Genomic DNA, 14,682 nt, shown 5'->3' on the forward strand with positions numbered 1-14,682 from the left:
AAAAGGAGGAGGAAAAATTCAAAAATGGGAAAAAACAAAGAAGGTCGGTTACTAATGGGTTAAAACTACAAATTGGGGAAGGAGATGGAGCTAGATAATTAACCCCCCCAGCAGTTTAGGACAAGCTCCATTTCTTCTGCAGGGAAGGGACATTACAGTGTAGGACACATCTAGAGCTCGGTCTACTTTAAACAGCTGCAGCTCCAGTTCTGTCAGATGTTTTTGGTGACATGTTAAAGCCAAGATCCTTCATAGCCCTTATAGAACCGAAGTTACAGCCGTTTAAAGTGGAGGCGGGAATACTAAATTTACAGCTGTCATTTTTTAGTGTGTGCAGAGGAAAGGGAGACCAGCAGCAGCAGAGAAGATCTGTGATTCTGATGTATATCTCCCTGTTCCAGGAAGGGGTGACATGAATTTTTGTGTATATGTTATCACCCACCCATCAATCAGAAAGTCTGTTTGCTTTCTGATTGTCCCATATGGGTTTTTTCCTGGAAATGTAGTGAAATAATGAGAACTTGTTCATCTAATTATTCCTCTACACCATTTAACCATGCAGATGCTACAGTCACCATGGCATCTAAATTTAAAAAAAAACCAAATAAATTGCAAACTTTTTCCCCTTACACACGGCTTTATATATTGAAAAGAATTAAGAAAAAAAAATAAAAAACCCTACACATAATTGGTAGCACCACATGTATAGCAATCCGTACTATAAAATGTTACATTATTTATCAAGCATGGAAAATTCTATTTAAAAAAATCCAATATAGCAGTTTTCTGATCATCTCGCTTCCCCAAAACAGGAAGAAAGAATATATTTTTTTTTAAATCGTATACACCTCAAAAATAGTATAAATTAAAAAAAAAGTTAGCCCACAAAAAAAAACAAAAAAAAAAAAACAAAAACAGGCCTGATGCAGCTCTTTCAACTGAGAAATAAAAATCTGGTCCTGGAATGTGGCAGCACACAAAAAGTATATTGGAAAAGAAAGAAAATTGCATTTATATTGGTCAAAAGTAGCAAAACATTATAAAGCTCTAAAAATTTGGTGTCATAATCAGAATAACTCATAGGATAGAGGCAAGATAATAGGAGGAAGAGGGGATAGACATCACAAAAAACACTGCTGCCAGCAAAAATATAAAAATTAATAAACTTTTTTTTCAATACATTATGTCTAACCGAAATTGGTTCCTATAAAAACTAGAACTCGTTCTGCAAAATAAAAGGTGTCATACAGCTATATTGACAAAAAATAAAACAGGTATGACCTGTTGAGCACAAGAGGGGAAACTTTTACTTTCTCTTAAGGGGTTAAAAATGAACTTAAGGCAACTGAGTTTTGCATCAAATACATTTACACAAGGCAGAGATTTAAAATCTACAAGAAAAAAAAGTTAAACTCGGGAACGTTTTTCCAATTTTAATGTGACTGTTCGGGGTTAAAGAATATGCACACTTTAATTTTGTTTACCCTAAAAAGTACAGAATAAGCGATTCTAAGCATTTTTGCAATATGTTTTACCAGCCTATTTTGTATATTTTTCTTAGAAAAACCCTAATCAACTATGCAGCTCGGAGAAGATAGTGCTGCAAACTCAGTCTTCAGCTAGCTAACTGCATAGCTTTAAGGTATTTTCCAGGCAGCGTTGGCCGTCAGTGCCGGGCTACATCGGGGTCGGAGTGGAAGCTAGCACTTGTAATTGGAGGTGAAGCTCTCATTGATCCAGAAAAGGAGGATGAAAAGGCAGCACTTTCTAGTCTTCAGAACAAACAGATGCACTTTATTACATATCAAAACTAGCAGGTGAAAAAAACACAGGGCACGGTACCCCATTTATTTCACTTTGTGTCGGAGCGGGCTTGGAATACTGAAATCCTCCACTTCCTCCTTGTAAGAGAGATAAGGAGCAAAAATAACCTGAATGTCTTACCCAAAACAGAAAACGACAAGGTGCTAGCTAGTCAAGTTCTGGAAAGCATTGGCATTGATTAACCCCTTTATAACCAACGACATAACACTACATCATAAATCAGAGGTAGGGGGTGGGGACTTGGGAACAGACAGCCGCCTGCAATCTGCGACAGCACCTAAGGGGGCCCCTTTAACACCCCATTGTCACTTCCCCAGGCAACACAATTGTGGGTTACCAATAGGTTGCCATGGAAGACTAGGGCCTACTGAAGGCTTGCAGGTCTGCAATATGTTTCAGCCTATCAAAGAGAAGAATGTTACCTATTATATAAATCACAATTTTGGGTTAAACATTTTTCTAAGAATTTTTGGTGATTTTTTACACGGTTGTGGTCACAAAACACATATTTACTAAATTAAAAAAAAAACCTTCAATCCTGCATTCTCACTGAGCTCAGAGTCTAATACTCCCTGATCTGTAGAGAAAGCCTTGCACTGACATCACAGGCAGGATTACACTGAGAGGTGACACCTATATACAGATAACACAGGACCCACCCCACTATCATCATGACTCTTGAAATGTGGGATGAAAAAAAAAAATCTCAGTTCTGCAAGGGGTTAAAAAGCTGGCAGTCTTGGCCGAGGGAGAACAATGAAGGAGGGGGTAACTTGAGTTGTAATAGTCGGCTCCACTATACACGTAACATGGCAGATGCTATATGTGAAGGACAGGTCTGCAGCTCCGTTAATATCTGCCACGTATCAAAGTGAACACTTTACCTTCTGGTACCAATTATAGGAGATTTTGGAAAAGAGAAGGAGATTATGGGGCAGACCCCACCAAAGTGCAAAATCTGAAACAATTGTCACAAACAGCAAGCAGAACTAAAAAAAAGTCAGCTGATTTACCACCAGTCTCCGGCAGTCATCATCCACTCTAGTTCCATATTGTAAGTTACAGTATACAGCGCTCCTGCTTATCCCACGCACGGCTTGATTTGCTCACCTCTCCTGGGTAAGGCCTTTTAATGCCCTGCATAGGCAGTGACTGAGGCCGGGGTCCAGGGTAACTTTGCTGGGGCATCCTTTGACCGTGAGCTCCAAAAGGGTTCATGCCAGGCCGAGGCTGATTCATCCCCATTGGAGGGCCACTCATATTAGAAGGGGCCATATTGGGACCCATTCCAGCTGGGTTCATATTCCCCGACATAGCAGAGGGGACTCGTGCGCCCGGCTGATTCATGAATTGACTGTTGTAGGCCTGGGCTGGACCCATCTGGAAAGAGGAACACACCTTCAACAAAAGAAAGAAAAAAAAAAACAAAAGAGTAAAATGCGACATGCATTTCTGAAAAGGATGAGGATTAAGGCAGGAAAGCACACAAGGTACGGGGAGGATATATAGATGTCGCATTTTTGTGTAGCACATACAAACGAGTCACCTCAATAAGATGAGTGTTTCTGGATCACCCCACTGTGTGGCACGATTCTAAACATCCATTGTGAAAGAAAGTCTCCAAGAACATATTGATAAGTTAACTGATTTTTTGCGAGATCTGTGCACAAGATAGGGAAGACTAGATGTGAGCACTGCTGAATACAAGGACTGTAAAAGCTGACTGGCCAACTCTGGCTTGTGCATTATGGGGGCTCCAGACAAAGCAAGCACATTACATGTCAATGTCCAATCCTTTGGTCCCCCTGCAGATAAGTGGCCAGAGCTTTACCTACATTCCTTGCAGAAAAGACATGAACACTTGGCCATATCGAGCGCTCGCATCCAGGAAGATGGAGAAATAGCGGCTGGCTGAACAAACCGCGCCACAGAACAGATTGTACTAGCAGAAAATTACATTTGTTCTTAACTAACCCTGTAGATTTCTGATACAAGATGGAAAGGGATTAAAAGGGAGAGACCGATGGTATTACTACAGCAGGTGTCCACGTAATGTTTTTAATAAAGAATCGGTCAATGTCAAACAACAAGAAAACAAAAAGAAGTTCTTGTTGTTTGACCGGTTCTTTATTAAAAACCTTGCATAGACACATACTAAATGGCAATGTGGACACATGGTGTAGTAATACTGAGACCGGTATCCTGGCACTTTCTGTGGAGGGTATTGGCGGTAAAGAGTGTGGCGCCACACTAACTGCACATTAATACGGTGACAAATGTAGACAATAACAAGCAACAGAGATAAAAACTACAACGTGGACTCACCGGGCCGTACTGGTTCATGTCCTTGTTCTGCGTCTCCTGCAGTGCTGCCACTGTAGCTGTTGCCGTGGCAGTAGCTGTAGCAGCTGCAGCAGCCACAGCTGCTGCTGCAGCCGCTGCTGCAGGCTGGGTGAAGTCCGCAGGCGGTCGCGTGTGAGGCGGGATGCCCATTCCAGAAGGATTATTGGGTCCACCAGGATAGCTGTTAAACAAGTAGTAATTAGCAGAATGTACATATGCTTCATAAAAACTCATGCCATCTTCATCTATACACCGACGACACTTCTAAGATGCCATGCGATGCAGAACAGCTCAGCAGAGGTAAAGAATATATTGATTATTGTAAATGCAGGCAAACATCACATAGCCATAGTGACATTCAGGTGGTCTTACTCACCTCCCTGCAAATCCACCACCCCCAGGGTAGTTGGGACGCCCATACATGCCTTGCTGCATATATGGTTGATTGGATGCTCCCTTTGTCGAAAACTGCTGCTGTTGTCCAGCAAACTGTGGGGAATTCATGCCAGCACTATTGCTGTTCATACCAGATGCCATGGAGTTGGCAGATGGGTTTAATGGATTATTTGCATTAACCATTGGGTTTCCAAGTACCTAAAAGAAACCACAGAGAATAAATATGATGAAAAGTGTCATTATGCTGGGATAATAGGGAATTGCCTCTTTGGCGGAAGAGTTGTGCCTGAAATTAAACATCCTCCACCTTCTCTGTTAGACCAAAGGCAAAATAAAAACTGCCGGAAGGGGTGGCTTGCACTTTGGATGGTGAAACAGAAAAGGGATTGTTGACGGCAAGAGAGGTGCAATCTTAAAACCATTCTTGCCGTCAATACCAGCTGAAAGGGTGACGGACCCCAATAAAGTCAGTAGGACGATATTTAGGCATGAGAGTGGGATTTCAGGTTGTAGGACTGATGTACGTGGATGCAGGAATGGCCACAAAACGCTGGCATATGTTCGTGTTAGTAGCAAAAACAAGCAACACAAGACCACTTGCCTGGCTCTGAGAAGTGTTGGTTACACCCCAGACTGTAGTGACCACCGACAGAGAACCAGGGGGCTGACTTGTATTCTGCTGCCACGGGACGGAGTCGTAAGGGAAAGATCCATCGCTGACAGAGAGAACAGCAAGGGGAAGTTAACACAATAACCGTTCCACTGATGGTTTAGAATTATTAGACATTGGGTGATTTTTAAAGAGAATCTGTCACTATGTTCAAGAAGTCCGACCTGCAGACATCATGTTATAGAGCCGGAGGAGCCAAGCAGACTGATATGGTCCTATTGTATTTCACCACCTGAAGTAGTGATAGAGACAAGATTGACAGGCCGGTGACGCCCCCCCGTTCCTGATTGGCTGCAGAGCTGGCTCCCGTGCAGGTCCTTGCAGTCAACTAACCTTCTCCCGGTCTCCCTGCTCTGTAACTCGGTGCTGCGCTGCTTCTCGGGTCCCGGCCCCGATTTCACCTCCCCGCTGCTACTGTCAATGTCCCTTGCTCCCCGCTGTGCGTCTCTTTTTTCCCAGTAACCTCCCCGCTGCTGCTGTCACTATCCCTGCCTCCCCACTGTCTATCACTATCCCTGCCTCCCCGCAGTCTGTCTCCCTTTTCCCAGCCCTCACCTCACCTCCCTGCTGAATCGCTTGCTACCCGCTCTTCTGCTCTCCGTCTCCATGCCTGCTACTTTCATTTGTCAGGCAATCTGCCTTCTCCCTTCTCTGCTCCGCCGCTGTGCAGTTCCTCAGCGCCAACTCACAGCAGTGCTGACAAATGATTTTTTTCCTGCAGCGCTGCTAGGAGGCCGCCGGCGAGGACACTCAGTATTGGAGATGGAGAGCGGCAAAGCGGGTAGCTGACATATTGCAAGTCCTAGCAGCGTGGGGATTGAACTTTGGCTTGGATGGAGGGTTAGGGTGAGGGTTTGTTTAAGTGTTATGGTCAAATAATTAGCTGTAAATGCTTCCATTTTGGACCATTTACAGCTAATAATGTAAGCCTAACACTTAAACAAACCCTCACCCTAACCCTCCACCCAAGGCAAAACTCACTCCCCACGCTGCTAGGACCTTCCTTCATGCAGCCAATCTGGACATTTGAGGGCGTACCCTAGCCCTAAACTGTCACTTTAGGTCTCCGCCTATTAATCTGGTGTTGACAAGGTACAATAATACCGACTGATATATAGTTTATGGGGAAAGATTCAGTAGAACTTGCATCCCATTTCTTTCAATCCCTACGCTCTCTATACTGAAGTGTCCAGAGGATTGTCCTACTTCATGCAGGACAGCCTTCTATACATGACTGTACACACAGAGATGGCTGTTGCTCACCGATAGTTCCGCCCACTAGACTCCAAACCATAGAAAGAACAGGAATTTTAAAAAATTAAATACAAGTCCTACTGAATCTTTTCCCACAGAACTATGTGTCAATCTGCTGCGCTCCTCCTGTTTTGTAACATGCTGTCTATAGATCACACAGTTTACAACATGACAGGTGCTCTTTAACCCCTTAAAGACCAGGGTGTTTAAAAGGACAAGACATCTTTTAGCTGTATTAAGCTATTCACACAACAGCGTACAATGTTTGAAGGGGACTTTTCTATTGCTTTAAGTCGCAACAACATTTGTGACTCTCCCTGGCCAAGGATGCACACCGCACTCAGCAATTTACCTTTTCTCTAAATATTACGTGTCGAGGACTTTTCTCGTGCCAAAGAACTCGGCCCTTTCTCAGTGCATGAATTGCATCCTGATAAAAATCAACCATTGCCTAACAAGTATACCATAAACATCTGAAAGATATCTGCAGAGGGTTAAATAAGATGGCAGCATGCATGCCCCTGTATGTATATAACAACTAATACACCTGGACAGTATAACATACAGCAATCTACACACAGTCTGCAAGTTCTGTGCTCATGGGGGGTTAGGCCTCATGTCCACTGGACAATTATAATAAAAAAATCCGCGCGGGTGTCCCGCATGCGTTTTCCGCAGCCATAAGGATGCATTTGACACCCGCAGGTAAGTAAATACCTGCGGATGTCCTTTTTCCCTGCCGCGCAGATCGCATGTGCGGGAAATCACCCGCAGCATGCTCCACTTTCTGCGGAGCTCCCGCAGGCTTCCATAGAAGCCGTCCGTATCCGCGGCACACCCGCAGCTGAATTTCTGCTCTCCGGCGCGTGCCGAAGAAAGAAGATCCAGCCGCGATGGAGGGAAGATCCGCTGCGTCTGGACAGGTAAGAAAAATCAATTTTCAGGCCTCCTGTCTGCGGGAAAGGAGGGACCCGCTGTGGGATTCTGCATGGAGAATCCGCGCGGGTCCGAATTTCCTAGTGGACATTAGGCCTTAAACTACTTCTACATCAAGAGGGTATTCAGGCCATTACACAAACCGGGATGTGTAACAGGAGAGAAATTCCGTACATATTTAGCTTTACGAGGCTCAACCAATTAGTGTTAACCTGCTGAGAAGTGGAGAACCTCTTGAATGCATGCTTACCCATGGGACAGGGATGGTTTCATAGAAGTCAAAGAATTCATGGGGGGCTGCATGGGGAGTTTCCCTGGGGGGTCGTTCTGCCTGTTCTTTTGGTGGCGCAGGAGCAGCAGCCTTCCCAGTTCTTCACACCACGAGGAAAGGAGGGCTGGAAAAGTAGAAAAGGAATAAATGCTACAATTTATACAAATTAAATAAAATTGCAAACTTTAAAGTGACTATTCTGACTTATTCAAACGTTATCTGAAAAGGCTCACCAGCTTCAACTCGAGTCTCTCCAATCCCTGCTGTGTCCAGCCTTGTCGGCCGCTCTGGCTCTCCTCTGTAACATAATGTTTATAGGCTGCAGCAGCCTGTGTATGGGATATGCCAAAGTCATAGCTCAGCGATCAAGTGCTGAGCTTGGTCACTGGCTGCAGCAGCCTGTACATAAGCTGCTGCAGTCTGTAAACAGGAGGAATCCAGGAGTGGCCAGCAGGGCTGGACATAGCAGGGAGTGGGGAGAGCCAAGTACAAACTGGTTTGCTATTTTAAGAGATGCAGAGCCTTTTCAGATGACATTTGAATAAGTCAGATAACAGCTTTAAAATGCATCATAAAGTTAGGAGATATAGGTCTAAACGCTTGAAATTAAAGAGACAAAATCAACAGTGCAGGAGGAAAGACTACTGAAAAAGAGTAGGATTATTTCTGCACTCTTGAATTCTCGAACCGCTGCGTTTTACTTGATCAAAAATTGAATTTCATGAATATCAGCTTCACAGAGAATAGAAAAGTGGAGTTTGTACACAAATCATCGCTTCAATGTAAGAAACATCAGGAATCTGTGATACATAAGGTTTCATTTATGGACTTCTGTCGTTCAGAGAAATGAAAGATGGGATTTAAAAAAAAAACAAAAAAAAAACTATTAATGAACTGACTAATCTGTACCTAGAATTAAAGCTATCCGTGTTATTGTAATGATCAATAAATGAGGGGGAAGGGCATGTGTGCTGAGGCTCAGCCTGATACATGTGGGCCTGACACATACAGACAAAAAACAGACGGCGAGCACCACCAAAGCAGACGCTGTGGAGCAACGCACACGCCTCCATCGTGTCACACTCACTGTCTTCCCCTGCAGGCTGAGAGACAGCAGCGTAGCATACAAAGTAACAATGATGTATTCCAACACAAGGGGAGTGGTTAGCATTGCTACAGATGGCAACCCCCACAGCCCGCAATACAGTAATGCTTAGAAGCAATGGATGCATGCTCTCAAATGTAAACCCAAATGAGGTTTTCCTCTTGAGAATTGGATATGAATGTTGTACCGCACACAAACCTTACTATTGATCATGACAGGCTTAGGGGACAGAGTCTACTCAGCAGCTGCTGAATAATACCAAAGCAGCTATCCGCTATTACACTGTACTAACAGGAATCACCACTAGATGGCGGAGGTGCCTTAATTCACTGGCTCAGAGAGGAGGTTCAGATTGATGAAAGGCTTATATACTTGGCTGACAATAGCTTCATCTATCAGATTATCCCACCTCCATGCCACTCATTGACTTCCCTGCAGTTTATTTATGAATGGTAATATTGCATAGTCTTTTACATTACTGTCATACAAAAAAAGGTCTTTGTTTGATGGCCCCACCAACCACAGAACGCGCCCCAAGGAACCGCAAGAGCAACAAATGAACAAGCGAGGCGAGCCTGGAAGCAGCTGATTTAATAAAGGTTCACACAGGAATTACAGGGTGGAACCAGATTAGAAATCCGTACAAAAACCCACAATGAAATCAGCTTGTCTTTGCAGATTTTATTATTTTGATGCGAAATGTAGCTGCAGATTTCAGTCACTGCATTGCAATCAATGAAATCCGCTGTGAAGTCTGAGACATTTCCACTACAGATCAGGCTGTGAATGTTACAATCCGCAACAGACCCAGAATCTGCCAATGGTTTCCCTTATGTGTAAATGGGATGCTGCAACCGAAATTACTCATTAAGTACGTGATCTGCGAATCCTCTCTAATGTGTAATAATCTTCAGAAAACTAGCAAAGCAATAGAGATAAATTCACACAGGATGTAAAAACATGTTAAATAATAGTCAACGAAGCAGCAACATAATCCCCGTGGGTACCATTGTATCTTGTCTCCACCACAAGTATGGGAGGAGACCTAGTAGTGATGGGCTGTATCCGCCCAGTGTACGCCCACAAGCTGCTGATTGGCTGGCGGATACAATGTCCTAGGAGCGTGGAATGAGTTTTGCCTTGGATGGAGGGTTAGTTTCACTGTTAGGCTTACATTATTAGCTGTACATGCTTCCATGTGAGAGTGGGGCTGCATAGAGCATAGAAGCAGTTACAGCTAATAATGTAAGACTTAGGGCTAATGTACACAACTGGATTTCCGCCACATGAAATCCGTGGCGTTACACCGCAGCTATTAGGTTCTATTGAACCTAATAGCTCAATGTTCACGATGCAGAATTCCACCATAGAATTCCGCAGCGTGAAATAACCCGCAGCATGTCCTATTTGCCGCGGGAATACGCACGTCCGGCTTCCATTGTAGTCAAAGTTGCTGTAGCACAGCACGGCCGTGGGTATGAGCCCTAACAGTCAAACTAACCCTAACCTTCCATCCCAGCCCAAACTGTAGCCTCAAACCCCCCCTCCCTCGCCAAGCTATTACCAGGGCCACGGATCTTTATCCAGCCGTGCAGATGTGCAGCTGGAGGACACAAGCAGCTATGGTTTCAGCAGCACTGGAGGACGACGGCAGCACTGATCACTGTGCCCATGTCACTGTGGCAATGCAGACTGATAGCGCAGGAGCCATGAGCAAAGAAGGGAGACAGGGAAGGGGGGTGAGTGGCAGGACCCGGGAAGCCAAACACGGCAGCATGACTGCAAGGAGCTGGAGACCGAACATGATTGTAGGCGTGAGGGGACAGAGGAGGACCCGAGGACAAGCCACACCGGCGGGGTCACTCACCGTAGTTACAGCAGCCCACCACAAGGCACAGCAGTGGAGGGGTGAGTGCAGCCATTCAATAACTGGGGGTGTCACCTGGCTGTCAAGCAGCCTAACACTTGTCTCCACCTATACTTGTGGTGGAGACAAGACACAACAGTACCATCCCCATTTACATGTGGATCTGCCACGAATTTATTTGCATATTTAACCCTGTTCATCAAAAGGGGGTAAATCCACGGCGAATCCAAAGCATAAATCGGCACGCTGATAATTAAGAATCTGTGCTGTCAGTTTTTATGCAGCATGTGGATGACATCTCATGAAATCTCATCCACTTTGCTGCTTCTACAATACAACAGGAAATGCACAGTGTATTTGCCTAATGTGAACATATCCGTATATATAGTGAACAAACAGGTCAGGGGTCAATACACAATGTAGCACTATTAGAATACAAATCATGACGTTTGTCAGGGAGAGGTATCACATCGGAGCTCTCTGGTGGGTCTGCAGAGGTCTTGGGTACAACGCCAGCATCGGAAACTGAAAGCTCTACACCGCTTTCCCTTAAGTTTAGATTCAAGATGGCAAAGAAGCACCACCAAAAAAGAAATGCAGCGCCGTCACTGACCATCAGGTCTGCTGTGGCGACAGCGCAGTGCCGTCACTGAGCATCAGGTCTGCTGTGGCGACAGCGCAGTGCCGTCACTGAGCATCAGGTCTGCTGTGGCGACAGCGCAGTGCCGTCACTGAGCATCAGGTCTGCTGTGGCGACAGCGCAGTGCCGTCACTGAGCATCAGGTCTGCTGTGGCGACAGCGCAGTGCCGTCACTGAGCATCAGGTCTGCTGTGGCGACAGCGCAGTGCCGTCACTGAGCATCAGGTCTGCTGTGGCGACAGCGCGGTGCCGTCACTGAGCATCAGGTCTGCTGTGGCGACAGCGCAGTGCCGTCACTGACCATCAGGTCTGCTGTGGCGACAGCGCAGTGCCGTCACTGACCATCAAGCCTGCTGTGGCGACAGCGCAGTGCCGTCACTGACCATCAAGCCTGCTGTGGCGACAGCGCAGTGCCGTCACTGACCATCAGGTCTGCTGTGGCGACAGCGCAGTGCCGTCACTGACCATCAGGTCTGCTGTGGCGACAGCGCAGTGCCGTCACTGACCATCAGGTCTGCTGTGGCGACAGCGCAGTGCCGTCACTGACCATCAGGTCTGCTATGGCGACAGCGCAGTACCGTCACTGACCATCAGGTCTGCTATCGCAACAGGCAGCTTCTTCAACTCTTCCAAATATCAGGACATTGCATCCGATTCCACATGTGAACGAAGACCAGGAATCATGGTGTCCACTAATACGATACTGCAAGGCAGAGAGAACACTCCAGACTCAGGGAACAGCGTGTTTACATGGGGCAGATTTGAGGCAGACTCTCCGCATGTTGGATTTAGTAAAAGAGTTGTAGTGCAGATTCCACCTCTTCAAATAAGGGGGTGAATTCTGCACTGCAGATCCATGTGAACACTGCTTACGGATATGCTCACGTTAGATCTTCCGAAGCAGCAAAATCAGCACCAATCACTGAGGAGGTCAGTGCAGAGATAATGACCCCCGGCCACTGCGCTACATTCACAAAGATGATTGTTCAGTGCAATAAGGCCCTATAAAATATATACAGGTGTGATTTACCTGAGGGATGGATATAGGAGGCAAACTCTGAAGCTAGTTGTTAAGTAGGAGAATCAGAGCAATGTCAGAAAATATTTTATTAAAAGAGAATTGGGACAAACTTCAGGCAGATGTGGCTGATAAATCAGCAGTCAACTTGGGCTACTGCTACACGGCTGTGATTTGTTGCACAATGATGGAGATGTCGCCCAGCATGCATCGTCTAAGTGTAAGTGGTCACAAGGCAGCCAAACTTGTTCAGATTCCTTGTGATTGCAGTAACAGGACGACATACACCTCCTTACATGCAGTGCAGGTAGGGCAATACGGCATTCTGTATGTTACGTGTGTCATAGCTAAAGTCCCCATGTAGCCAGTCAGAAACACACCTGGGGTAAATAATATAAGGGTGGACTGGATGGTCATTTTCTGCCATCAATCTTCAATGTTTAATACTTTCCCCATTTGTCATTATTAGAGATGAGCGAGTATACTCGCTAAAGGCAATTACTCGATCGAGCATTGCCCTTAGCGAGTACCTGCCCGTTCGGAAGAAAAGATTCGGCTGCCGGCAGCAGGCGGGGAGCGGCGGGGGAAAGCGGGGAGATCTCTCTCCCCCTCACTCCCCCTGCTCACCGCCGCAACTCACCTGTCACCCGCGCCGGCAGCCGAACCTTTTTTCCAAGCGGGGAGATACTCACTAAGGACAATGCTCGCTCGAGCAATTGTCCTTAGCGAGTATGCTCGCTTATCTCTAATCATTATTAATGAAACTTCTGTCCCTCCTTTAAAGCGACCCTCCACCCCTGGACAAACAAAGATGGCCGCACTGCTGTGCATAAGAAACTACAAGACTGTTCATGTGAGCAGCATTGACTAGTCAAAGCAGGTGTAGTGTCTTAGACTAGTGGTGCGCACAGTGGGCATAAGGTAGTCAGAGAAGTGGTGCGGCCATCTCTGTATGTCCAGGCCAGGGGTGCTTTAAATATTTGTTAAAAACTGCAGTAGATCCAGAATCAGCATTAGAGTAGTATGTCAGGAATGAGTTAAAGCGGTTTAGTACAAGAGGAGGGGGTGCACTTCCACGTCTCCCCTCCCCCTCCAGACGCTGCCTGCGTACACCAAAGCCTCCAGCTGGGTGGATGGATGTGAGGGGCTCAGACTCCTCTACACCATATGGCTCATTAACTTGCACTGTTGCTACACGAAACCGAACCTTTCCTTACAGGACGACCAGAAATAGAGGTGACATGGGCAAAGTAGACCCTTACTGGAGGCCGAAGCTCCCCATCAGGACGCTGGATGATGTCACAGCGACGAGACGCACGCACTTTAACTGATTGCAGTCTAGGATAATGTGATGCCATGTAACCTATCTGGAGTAATACAGTAAGAACAGATGCCGCTGCGCCAACCCGCACCCTTAATTATTCATTTATTAAGCACAAAATATACACAATTCCACCAGTAGGGACCGCGGCTCTGTCTGCTCTAACGGCCGATGGACGACACTTTACTAGCAGGATCCAGGTATGTCCAACATGGAGATACAAGTCGATGCTGATCTGCCCGGCGGCCGCCATCACTGCTGTGGCTACAAGAGATCTGTGTGTCCCTCTCTTCAGTGGCCACGCCGCATGGCCGCCCTCGCCTGAACATAGAGATCATGCAACTCCACGATAGAACTTGGTCAGATACTGAGAAAGGACAAGGGTTCCTTTCAGGCCGGGCCCACATGAGCGCATTGCTTAATATGCAAGCACAAAACGCAGCATGTTCTGTTTTGCCGCATATTACACGCGAGAGCCCATTGTTCTTTATGGGCACATAACCAACGCTGCCCACATATGCAAGCATTGTTGCGAAGAGACAGCGCAGGAAAGTTAACAAAAAAACCCCAAAAACTACACTGCACATGACAGCGTGCGTGAGTGTCGCCATCATGTGCAGTACAGTAAATAGGCAGGCTCCACAGCGGTAGAGCACAACGGGACTCACAGAGTTTTATGAACATGGTTGTGCGAGCCCGGCCTTACACGGGACGGATTGTTGGACACTTAAGCACCCAATACCCAAAATATTATTGCACCTGGTGTCTCACAAAGCAAACCAGCAGGAATTCATAGATGGACGACGGATGATTATTCGTTTTTTTATGCCTGCATTAGGCCTCTTTCACACGGGCGAAAGCGATATCACATCTGTGTTCTGTGCAATATCGCTGCATTTTCTTGTGGCAATATCACGATTTTGTAGCACTCTTGCCAGGATTTTGGGGGCAGGGGGAGCTTGAAAGCTCTACTCCAAAAAATAAGGCCTAACTGCCTTTTAAGAAAAAAAAAAAAAAAGAATACATCACCTAAGAGG

The 14,682-nt window shown here is 46.0% G+C and overlaps 1 protein-coding gene across 10 annotated transcripts in view; it reads right to left on the reverse strand.

Annotated features, from left to right (window-relative positions):
- ZMIZ1 (zinc finger MIZ-type containing 1) overlaps nt 1-14,682 on the reverse strand; it is a 407,596-nt gene that overhangs the window by 27,812 nt on the left and 365,102 nt on the right. For 9 of the 10 annotated variants that reach the window (XM_066600362.1, XM_066600356.1, XM_066600357.1 and 6 more), the window contains 5 exons: nt 7,674-7,818; nt 5,165-5,279; nt 4,544-4,761; nt 4,150-4,348; nt 2,935-3,222 (listed from right to left, as the gene is read on the reverse strand). In XM_066600362.1, coding sequence (XP_066456459.1) covers nt 2,935-3,222; nt 4,150-4,348; nt 4,544-4,761; nt 5,165-5,279; nt 7,674-7,818 — 965 coding nt within the window. The remainder of the gene's footprint in view (nt 1-2,934; nt 3,223-4,149; nt 4,349-4,543; nt 4,762-5,164; nt 5,280-7,673; nt 7,819-14,682) is intronic. The other variant, XM_066600359.1, reaches the window with a different exon arrangement.

Source organism: Eleutherodactylus coqui, chromosome 4 (assembly GCF_035609145.1).
Source record: "Eleutherodactylus coqui strain aEleCoq1 chromosome 4, aEleCoq1.hap1, whole genome shotgun sequence".
NCBI classification, from domain to species: Eukaryota; Metazoa; Chordata; class Amphibia; order Anura; family Eleutherodactylidae; genus Eleutherodactylus; species Eleutherodactylus coqui.